The 12141-nt window shown below is 39.3% G+C and overlaps 1 protein-coding gene across 4 annotated transcripts in view; it reads right to left on the bottom strand.

Moving 5' to 3' along the window:
• Positions 1-12141, bottom strand: part of LOC144592115 (multiple C2 and transmembrane domain-containing protein 1-like) — a 368260-nt gene that overhangs the window by 57859 nt on the left and 298260 nt on the right. For all 4 annotated transcript variants that reach the window (XM_078396486.1, XM_078396489.1, XM_078396487.1 and 1 more), the window contains one exon: positions 3855-3914. In XM_078396486.1, coding sequence (XP_078252612.1) covers positions 3855-3914 — 60 coding nt within the window. The remainder of the gene's footprint in view (positions 1-3854; positions 3915-12141) is intronic.

Genomic DNA, 12141 nt, shown 5'->3' with positions numbered 1-12141 from the left:
TTCCCTCAAACAGTAGCTGCGACTACTGCTCATTTACCTCTTCTTTTCTTACCATCCAACCTCAAGCACTCTTTCAAATGAAACAATGTTCTACCTGTACTTCTTTCAGTTTAATATACTATATACACTGCTCAGCTCTGCCTATGCAGGCAAGACCAAGAGAAGACTTGGTGATTGCTTTGCAGAAGACATTTGTTTGGTCTGCAAGCACGACCCCAGGCTTTCACTGCAACATCTTGAACAAGGGATGGGCGATAGTGCATCTTTATATGGAAATAATTAAATAAATTATTTGGCTATCTGCTTAGTGTGCTAATAATATAAGCATAAAGAGGCATGACTGGCCACCTCAAACTTGTGAAATGCATACAATAAATGATAATGTGTGGTAAATGGGTGGAAGTGGCTCAGGTGACAACATCTGAGCCATGTGTAAACTCAAGGAAGTTTTCCTGTATTTTGGACATCTACACAGATGTGTCTACAGTTGGTGCTGTTCAGTTAGATCCTTGAGGAGCATCAGATGTCACTATGGGCAGCAAATTACAGGAGGAGTCTATCCCTCAGGTCAAGAGAGTGCAGTTGGAGAGTGAATGAGTAATTGCCAGATCGAAAAAAGAACAGGCTGGTTGTTCAGGAGACTCTAGAGGGTATCTTGCCCCAGCTCTCTAACGAGTATTCAGATATGAATATTGATGAAGGTATGGGTTCCAACAGAGAGAGCAGCCACAGTCAAGACCAAAGCAACAGAATAGCTCCACTGGATAGGAACAGATGAGAATATTCAAGAGTGCAATAGTTAGAGGGAGCTAACAAGTTTTTTTTAAACAAAAGCTGACATGGTTCAAACCTACCATGACAGGGTTAAGGATATTACAAAATTGCTGCAGAACATTCTCCTGGGAGAGGGTTAACAGCAAAATAATCCTTGATGCTTCTTGGTGCTCATAATGTAGGCAGAAAAAGGGATGAAGTCCTGCCAGCAGTTTTAAGGAGCTAGGAAAAACATTAAGCACCAGAACCGCACAAATAGTCATCTTCACGTTGCTTTAAATGTCAAACACCAGGCTATACAGAAACAGAAGTTCATGCAGAGAACTTCAGGATGGTGGGCTTCACAACCAGATCTGGGATAGAGGTTCCTGTACAAATTCAATGGATCGCCCAATCAAGAGTTTGGATCAATATCCTGCAGAGAGATTGGCTAGTCAGGAAGATTGAAACGAGCTTGGCAGGGGAATTGTGAGGCAAGAAGAAAAATAGAAGTTGAAATGGAGCACAGAAAATTAATGAAAACATTTGAAAGTTAAACAAAATAGATTTGAAAATATGCCAAAAGGAATCTAATTGTGTTTTAATGTTAAGTCCTATGAGTAAATTGAATGAGACAGATGAACTATGGGTGCTGACAGACACACAGAAGTATGGCTTCAGTGGGGGTAGGACTGAAAGGTGAACGTCTTGGTTTACAGAGAGGGGAATTGAAAAAAATCAGAGCTGTAAGAAGGAATGAAGTGTTAAAAGTATAATCAAATTAGGTTATATGGCTTAAAAGAATGAAAAAGGGAAAATAAAAAAATAAAAGTGTACTGTAGACTACCAAATGGTCCAAGAGAGCAAGATTAATATTCTAATAAGTATTAATGTACTTTTGTAGTTATAATGAGGAATTTTAATTACCCAAAAATTAATCAGGAGACAAAATCAGTTGATGTAAGAGATAAAAGGCACAGAATTCCTAAATTGCATCCAGGAAAACCTTTTTGAGATAACATGTAGCACGACTGTCGTATGTTGAAAGGCTGGAGCGATTGGGCTTGTATACACTGGAATTTAGAAGGATGAGGGGGATCTTATTGAAACATATAAGATAATTAGGGGATTGGACACATTAGAGGCAGGAAACATGTTCCCAATGTTGGGGGAGTCCAGAACAAGGGGCCACAGTTTAAGAATAAGGGGTAGGCCATTTAGAACGGAGATGAGGAAGAACTTTTTCAGTCAGAGAGTGGTGAAGGTGTGGAATTCTCTGCCTCAGAAGGCAGTGGAGGCCAGTTCGTTGGATGCTTTCAAGAGAGAGCTGGATAGAGCTCTTAAGGATAGCGGAGTGAGGGGGTATGGGGAGAAGGCAGGAACGGGGTACTGATTGAGAGTGATCAGCCATGATCGCATTGAATGGCGGTGCTGGCTCGAAGGGCTGAATGGCCTACTCCTGCACCTATTGTCTATTGTCTATTGTCTATTGAGAAGTGATTCTGCAAAAGTGGATTTCGGGCAAATTAATCTGAGAGTGATGGGAGGCATTTAAGAAAAATCACTGCATTTGGGATAAACAAATAAAAAGTAAGAGGATAAGTAAGGAAAAGTAAAGCCTGTTTGTATGTGTAGGAGAATGTGAGTAAAGTAAACCATGAATATTTTGTGATCATCTTTACAAAAGAGCAGGATGACGCTAGTGTTGTAGTAAAGTGTTAAATATTGGATAGGATAAAGATAGTGAAATTGGAAGTGTTAAGAGGCTTGTAATCTCTGAAAGACGAATATAATAGTGGCGAGGATGCTTCATTAATTATATTATAGCTTGAATGCTCTATGCACTTCTGTGCATACACATGTAATTTTATTGGAGAGAATGCACAGAAGATCTTGAAAGGGGTTATTTGCATTTGATAAACTAGGGTTACTTTCTTTGGAATTGAAGAGAATTGGAGTGGAGATGAGATGGACACAGCTATGGTGTTTAGAATTGGGAATGACCAAGATGGAGTAAATAGAATCAAGATTATAAAACCAGATAGCAAAGATTTAAAGTCATTGGTACCTTTATTGGAGGAAACTGATAAAACGTTTTCACCCGAATGTTAAAAGTTCAAAACCCATTGATTGGTACGGTGATAGAAGTAGAAATGAATATCACATTTAAAAATCATTTATCATTTGGATGGACAAAACCATCCAAGCTTCATGTTGGAGATTTACAAAGCAACCAGGCTTTGAAATGATGACATTCCATCCAAGTCCTATTTGTTTGTTATTCTGCAAATAATCTTGTCAGTTGTACAATGCATTCACCAATTACCCAATTTTAAATGTATTAATATCCTTCCAAAAAACAGATTATAACCTGTAATATAGATTGCCAAAGCATTCTTTATACTTCCTTACTTATATATATAGAGTGTCTATTATTCCTGGAACAGATTTAATACAGCATAGCTCATTTCTTTCTCCAAACCTAGCACATTCCATATTCTTTTTCTGATATATTATTCTTATAATTAACAAATCTTTAATCTTCTATGAAAAATAAAAGCAGTCAAATCTTGAGCAAAATGTTTTTTTTACACAAAGTAATAAATATCAAGAATCATGTAAAAGGGAAACATTGTAATAAACTAAAGAAATGTTTTAAATGTACCTCGTTTTGAACAGTTTTACATTCAGCATTTCACTCAAAATGCTATTAGTTTTGAACTTAACATTAGATTCACTCAGGGATGCACTCTATATTTTTACCAACCACCACAGCTGCAGCAGTTTTCTCCTTCAGAACATTGCTGTCCCTCTTTTCAGTAAATAAATTGATATTGTTCCCAATGCACATGCACCTGCATACACACACCAACTTGCATGAATAAAAAATATGCTTAACTTAGTTACAGCCTTGAGAAAAGGTTTTCTGACTCATTTCCCCCATCCACAGTACACAGTTGTTAGGATGATAAACAGCTCTCTCCAATTATCTGTACTCAAACACTTCAAACACTCCTTTTCTGTCTGCAGAGCTCCATCAGGTCCAAAAACAAAAGTCCTCAGTACCCGAGGGAATACAGAAGTGTTCCAAGGATAATTACCTTGTCAGCTCCGGCCCCTTCATCCCCTTCATATGCTATCAAGTTTGCTTCTAACTCTCGCTGTAAGAAAAAAAAGAGATTGCAGCAGTCATCAACAATGTAAAGGAAAACCATACCACTGTATGTTCTACTGGATTTAAGTTCAGGTTGTGCTTTCTAAGTAGCACTGTAAATAGACAAATTTTAAACTCACTTTTGAGGGCTTTGTTGTGGAAATCAATTTACACATACACGACTCTATAAGTAACATGAAATAGAAAGCCAAAAAAAACCTACTGAGGCTGGTGTGCAGATATATACTGGCCAGCATACCAGAGCTCCATTTCCTTTTAAGCAGGAACTACAGATATTGCCTGTGTGAAAATTGGTTTCAATTTAACATCTCACCTGATTAGGGAACCCATTTTCAGAAGCAAAAAAGGAATGCAAAAATGCAACCTTATCATGAGTCCCATATAAGTAGCTGTGGATGAACCTATGTCCTTCAGCAGCGTTGCAGTCACTCACTACTGAACAGAGGCATCCTCCTACTTTATCCTCACAACTTTCTTGGAGCCTCTCCCACTTTCCAGCTGTAGGTTTATCAGAAAGGTGACAGTAATCTCATATCTATATCCTAAAACTCTTGTTTGTTTGTTTGTTCCTAAACTACAGCCAAAGCGGTACAGGATAGGGCGACAATTTTAGGCCCACCTTACTCACCGTCGTCCCTTTGGTGCTAATGGAAGAAGTTTCATTCATATCGGTGTTATATAAAGTTATTCACATTTTAAAGTTTAAACCTACGTCCTAGGAGGGAGGATAAGGGGGGTTGAGGGGGATGGGGGGGAGGAGGGAGGGGGTGAGGGGAGGGAGGGGAGGAGGGAGGGAGAGAGGGGGGGCAGGAGAGAGGGGGAGAGGGGAGAGGGAGGGGGGAGCGGAGGGGGGAGGGTAGGAGGGTGGGAGGGGGAAGGGGGGCAGGGGAGAGGGGGAGAGGGGGAGGGGGGAGCGAAGTGGGGAGGGTGGGTTGGAGGAGAGGGGGTGGAGGAGGGGGTGGAGGAGAGGGGGGAGGAGGAGAGGGGGAGGAGGGGAGGGGCGAGGAGGGGAGGGGGAAGAGGGGAGGGGCGAGGAGGGGAGGGGCGAGGAGGGGAGGGGAGGAGGGGATGGGGAAGGAGGGGAGGGGAAGGAGGGGAGGAGAGAGGAGGGGAGGTGGAGGGCAGGGGGGGGAGGGCAGGGGGGAGGAGGGCAGGGGAGAGGAGGGCAGGGGAGAGGAGGGCAGGGGGGAAGAGGGGAGGGGGAGAGGGGAGTGGGAGAGAGGGAGAGGGGGAGAGGAGAGGGTGCTGCACAATGCAGGAGAGGTTTAGTACCCTAAACTGCTATACCTCTAATGAAATGGAAACAGCATAGAAGAAACTTGCAGCTGATATGTTCATGTCTCAAGAGTGATACCATCACCTTTTGACAAGATTACTGCCCTGGTCCAAGTGTAACAGCTCTGCTGAATTTGTACTAACACAAGTAGGTGAATTTCGAAATATATCCTTTTGCAACAAGAAACCTCTGAATATATGGAAGACATGGAGACAAAGATAATTCAGTTACCTTGTGATAAATGTCAACGTTGTGCTGTCATTTAGAATATACAAAACTGAAATCAAGGTACCTCTGGAATGGAGAGAATTAAGGGATATGAGAAATTGCAAGAGACGATTAGTTTACCATATGGTGGTTCACATTTAAAGTGCTGAGTAGTCTACTCCTGTTCACATTTCCTATATCATGCTCAGATTGGATGTGCAGGATATCAATAATGCCCATCCATGCTTGGAAACAAAAATTGAATAGTGCTCTCACCTCTTTGGTTAGCAGGTTTACAACTCCTCATTTCATATTTGATTATTTTTGGTCCCATTGGGTTTCATTTTCTGTACAATTACTGCTGTTGGTAAGCTATTTCACAGTGTAAAAGCTGGCAATTATCCAGTTTCGCTTTTTTAATTAGCAACACTTCAATTGCAGGAAGTCTCATCATTAGACAAACTAATATATCTGTGTATAACATAAACTTTGAGTAAAAAACAGATATTTAATTGCCTTAAAGTAATATCAAAAATGTAGACTTGTGCTAAAGAGTATTTTGCAGAAATAAATAGAATATTTGATCATAAAAGTGAAAAAAGGCACATTATCTGGGTTTACATTATAACTGGTAAAACCTTCTCACGGTCTGAGGCATGTCTATTTCCTTTACAAAGCAAACTGTATACCTTAGCCGCACTTACTGCTGCAATTACTGGTGCAATATTTGCTTTGTACACTGGCATGTATCGAATGTAAAAGCTACATTGAAAATCCCCCGAAATGCTATGCCACTGTATAACAATTTCCACAATAAACTAGTCCATGGAATGAGGTGATGATGGAAACGGTACCTGCTTATTCCTGCTAATGCGCGAACAGGTTATAGACTGGGGAATATAGAAATGTTGATCTCACTAATGCTTTAAATTAATTAATGAGTATAGCAAATCAATAACAATTTATCTTCAAATGCTATTCACCACTTCATGTTGCTTATATAACAGCATGAAATCCTATTTCTTCCCAATGGCAAATGACTATATTTATAAGACACCAAAATGGGACTGCCTCACACATCACAGACTCCATTGTCTCTTGAGCTTAGTCAATTACATCTTGATTAATGACTTGTTTATTCTAACCCCCTATATTTTCAGATAGTCAACTGACTCTTCATAATCGTGTAGGAAAATAACTGCAGATACTGGTACAAATCGAAGGTATTGCAAAATGCTGGGGTAACTTAGCAGGTCAGGCAGCATCTCTGGAGAGAAGGAATGCATCTCCAGAGATGCTGCCTGACCTGCTGAGTTACCCCAGCAGTTTGTGACTCTTCATAATCAAACAATTTCATCAATGAAAACAAAATCAAAGATAATAACTAAATCTTTTCATCTACAAACATCTTCAATGGATATTAAGCAGCAAAATCAATGTAGTTGTAACAATGGCTCACATTCCAGGATCACAGCTACAATGGCTCACATCCATGCATTGTTGCTCTCTGTATGCAGGTTACAAGACTAAGATTGAACATTTTATGAAAGGATAAGTAAACAAATGCATCACTACTTTGTTTTATTTTCAATACAATGCATGAAGAACTAGAATGGAATCCAAGATATAAATGGAAAAGTGGACTAAAAATAGTTCAAGCTCAGAGACACTCAAGACCATTAAAGAGAAACTTTCACACTAAGTATCAACTGGCTTCAAATGTTGCTACTAAATCCAAGTTTTTCTAAATGACTACTGATCCTAACATAATGTATAAAATCTGCTATTTCAATCAAATAACTGATATAATTCCAAATTCATGTTGAGGATAGCAGTAATAAATTGGGGTGATTAGAAATGACTTCTTGAAAATAAATGACATTGTTTGTGAATACACAAATTTATTTAGATCAGTTATATAAAATTAAAAGTCTCTTAATTAAAACTATTTGTATAAAAAATACAAATGGACAAAATGTGATTTAAAAATAAATATCTGAATTTATTTTAAAAAATACTGATCTAATTTGTACGATTATGACAATAGACAATAGGTGCAGGAGTAGGCCATTCGGCCCTTCGTGCCAGCACCGCCATTCACTGTGATCATGGCTGATCATTCACAATCAGTACCCCGTTCCTGCCTTCTCTCCTTATCCCTTGACTCTGCTGTCTTTAAGAGCTCTATCTACCTCTCTCTTGAAAGTATCCGGAGAATTGGCCTCCACTGTCTTCTGAGGCAGAGAATTCCACAGATTTACAACTCTCTGGGTTCTAACCCCAGATTCCCTACCCCTTATTCTTAAACTGTGGTTCCTGGTTCTGGACTCCCCCAACATCGGGAACATGTTTCCTGCCTCTAGCGTGTCCAATCCCTTAATAATCTTATATGTTTCAATAAGATCCCCTCTCATCCTTCTAAATTTCAGTTTATACAAGTCCAGTCACTCCATTCTTTCAACATATGACACTCCTGCCATCCCGGGAATTAACCTCATAAACCTACGCTGCCCTCCCTCAATAGCAAGAATATCCATCCTCAAATTTGGAGATCAAAACTGCACACAATACTCCTGGTGTGGTCTCACTCGGGCCCTATACAAATGCAGAAGGACCTCTTTGCTCCTTTACTCAACTCCTCTTGTTATGAAGGCCAACATACTTGCTTAGTTTCAGTGACTGATGAACAAGGATACCCAGATCTCCTTGTACTTCCCCTTTTTCTAACTTGACACCATTCAGATAATAATCAGCCTTCCTGTTCTTGCCACCAAAGTGGACAACCTCACATTTATCCACATTAATCTGCATCTGCCAGGCATCTGCCCACTCACCCAACCTGTCCAAGTCACCCTGCATCCTCCTCACACCACACTGCCACCCAGCTTTGTGTCATCTGCAAATTTGCTAATGTTATTTTTAGTCCCTTCATCTAAGTCATTAATTTATATTGTAAATAGCTGCGGTCCCAGCACTGAGCCTTGCGGTACCCCACTAGTCACTACCTGCCATTCTGAAAGGGACCCATTAATCCCTACTCTTTGTTTCCTGTCTGCCAACTAATTTTCTATCCATGTCAGTACCCTACCCCCAATACCATGTGCTCTAATTTTGCTCACTAATCTCCTATGTGGGACCTTATCAAAGGCTTTCTGAAAGTCCAGGTACACTACATCCACTGGCTCTCCCTTGTCCATTTTCCTAGTTACATCCTCAAAAATTCCAGAAGATTTCCCCTTCGTAAATCCATGCTGACTCGGACCGATCCTGTTACTGCTATCCAAATGTGCCACTATTTCATCTTTTATAATTGACTCCAGCATCTTCCCAACCACCAATGTCAAGCTAACTTGTCTATAATTCCCTGTTTTCTCTCTCCCTCCTTTCTTAAAAAGTGGGATAACATTAGCTACCCTCCAATCGACAGGAACTGATCCTGAATCTATAGAACATTGGAAAATGATCACCAATGTGTCTACGATTTCTAGAGCCACTTCCGTAAGTACCCATGGATGCAGATACCCTAGTCTGACATTATGCCTGCCAGACTAGAAATTCTGTCTCATTCTGTCTAAATATTTTTATAGGCTATATGATAAGTGTTTAAGCCAAAGATCAATTGGTCTCTAGGATGATTCTATGTTGAATGTTCAATCACATGCAGTATCATGACTGATACTGCGGTACTACTGCAACATTCAGATGAGCTTGCAAAATGGGACAGACTGGAAACACTGGGGCAGATCAGCATGAAGGCTTGCTTCAGTATATTGAGGCCATTTGTACCTTAACAGCCATTGGGAACTCTGCCAGTGAACAAAGGCCTGGAATCATCGCAGGTGAACTTGATGACATAGGATAAACCTTTTTTGACCGGAAGTTTCCGACCAGACGAATCCTCCTTCCTGGTGCCCACTTCCAATGCATCAGACAGCAAGAGAAATAGCACCCTCTCTTTCACTTACTATACGAAGGCAAAGCTATCCTGGATCACCCTCACTACTAGAATCAAGATTTCCTAAAGTCATTGTTGTAGGTCACAATTAAAAGTTTGCATTTTGTGTGCAACTTTCAAAGTAATTTGTCATTAGAAAATTTGAAAATTGTTCTTGTTTGTCCCTGCACAGAACTGAAATGAGCCATCCACAAAGCAAGTTTAATCATGTGTTTTAAAGTACAATAAAATATAATGTCATTGTACCCATTCCATTCACAATGTTATGTGCTCTTGGACGTCTCTCTGTACCACAACAGAACTCTAAGTAGATGTAAGTGCATTTAAAATAATTTGAATCTCACGATAGTATCTACACAAATAAAAAGGAAAATCCTGCTACTTTGAATTTTAATCTTTGTTTCATTATCAATGAACAAATATATCCTTTGTATTAAATAACATTCAAAAGTAGCAACTAGTGAAACAGTAAAAACTAGAATTGAACATAAAGCTGATGACATTATTGGAAGTTAAAATGAAATCTGGGAAAATTACTCCTTGTACCCTCTACCAAATACATCGCTGGAGATGAAATAATCTAGCTGGTCTGGACTTGATTTCTTCAAGACCCGTGGCGCATATATAGATCAGAACATGTGTTTGTATGGGAATTGATTTACATTTTATGTGTGAAAATGTAATAATAGGTTATTGACATTGTATGGATTGAGGTCTGCCTAGAAACACTGAGGTCATCCATTGCACCTATGGTTCAGCTGACTTCACACAGATTCAATAACCTAGTTATTAGTCATTTTGATCAGTCTGTTTTACAATGCATGGTCAGTTTGGCAAAAGCTGCAGAGATTTACTAACCTGTGACCACTTCTCATTAACCTTTTGGCTGCTGACTTTGTAGGAATTTTACTATTCATGCTACTTTCTTACTTCAATTTTTTTTTCAAATCAGTGGGAGTGAAATTGATCTTCAGTGACCATGCAAATCAGACTATAGTGTAAAGCTTGTTTGACACCCTGTTCGATTTTACTTTCCCAGAAAATTATTTCAGCCACAGGGAGCCAACAATGATAATTATTCAGCGTAATACTGAATTAAAAAAACCAAAAAGTTGTCGGGACACAGATGAATTTACTCTTTGTTTCCTGCTTCACTTTTGTTTCTGTCATTCAGATGTTTTGTTATTTCAAGATTTGAGATTTATCACCTTTGTTCATTTAGGCAATTTAAGCAAACATAATGAGTTGGTATCTTGTATGGATGGTTTCCTGGCTTCTCTTTGCCCACTGAACAATTGAGGGGGAAAAATGTAATTTGGATTCCAAAGTATTTAGAACTGTGAATCGTGCCCAGAGTTAAAACATCAGACTACACATTATTACTATCAGGTTCAGGTGATAGCATCAGGAATCAGCATCTGAAAATGCCAACAAGACCTAGGATTTCTTTAGCTTAACATATCTCAGGGATGCATTGCTGCCCTCACTGCTCCTGCTTTCCCAATTCCTGCGTGGTAAATAATATTGGGCAGATGTTGGTGGAGGATGGTGTCAGTTGTTGGTGGTTGGTGTCAGTTTCCTCCTACATCTTGAACACTTAATGAAAGCACATTTAATGAAAGGCAAAAAAAAATAATTCTGCAGATTAAAATAATTTGATTTATGAATTAACTTGGTAAAAATATTACTTTTTAATATTCCACATTACTTGGAAAAATAATTAGGATTAACTCCTGATTATTTTATTTTAAAGTATTTTTAGTAGGATAAAATACTAGGATAGTATTTTATTTTATTTTAAAGTATTTTTTTCACCTTAACTGCTCTTTAAATGAGACTGCAGAGTTCCAAAAAATTAGTGCCAAGCAGATATCAGTGGAAATGAAGGCTTCATGGTGTCCCACCCCATGCAGGACACTGTCACTGCGCTGAGCAGCTCCTTCAGTGACAGACTTCTTCACCCCAATTGTGTGAAGGAGAGATATCGAAGGTCCTTCCTTCCTGCTACCATCAGACTGAACAATCAGCACAACTCCCAGCAGACCAGTAAATAAAGATAATTACCGTTATTTTATTTTTTAATGAATGCTTATTTATTTTTGCCATCCACTTTGCTGCTGTAACCCTGCAAATTTTCCCGTTGTGGGACGACTAAAGGTTTTTTATTATTATTATTATTAATGAAAAGGGGACACAAAGTACTGGGCTCAGTGGGCCAGGCAGCACCTCTGGAGAACATGAATGGGTGACATTTGATGTCGAGACCCTTCTTTAGACTGTATCGCCAAAATCAGTTAATTGAGATTCTGATCAATATTGTTTGCGCAGTGGGCTGAAATGGCAAACGTAAACTGTTGATTCAAGTTTTATGAACATATTGAAGTTTTGAGAGATCATATTTCCATCAGAGTTCTGAGGCTTTCACATTAATTTTGAGGAGAAATGATAGATTCCTATAGAAATTTACTTTCCATTAAGTACGAGAATTGGAAGAGCAAATATGTAAGGAGATAGCAGATATTAGTAGTAAGCACAGAGTAGTGATTGTGGGTGATTTCAATTTTCCGTAGATAGACTGGGAATCACATTCTGTTAAAGGGCTGGATGGTTTGGAGTTTGTAAAATGTGTGCAGGATAGTTTTTTGCAGCAATACGTAGAGGTGCCTACCAGAGAAGGGGCAGTGTTGGACCTCCTGTTAGGAAATGAGATGGGTCAGGTGACGGAGGTATGTGTTGAGGAGCACTTTGGGTCTAGTGATCACAATGCCATTAGTT

This window comes from Rhinoraja longicauda, chromosome 3 (assembly GCF_053455715.1).
Source record: "Rhinoraja longicauda isolate Sanriku21f chromosome 3, sRhiLon1.1, whole genome shotgun sequence".
Lineage (NCBI taxonomy): Eukaryota > Metazoa > Chordata > Chondrichthyes > Rajiformes > Arhynchobatidae > Rhinoraja > Rhinoraja longicauda.
This window is presented reverse-complemented; position numbering and strand designations above follow the sequence as displayed.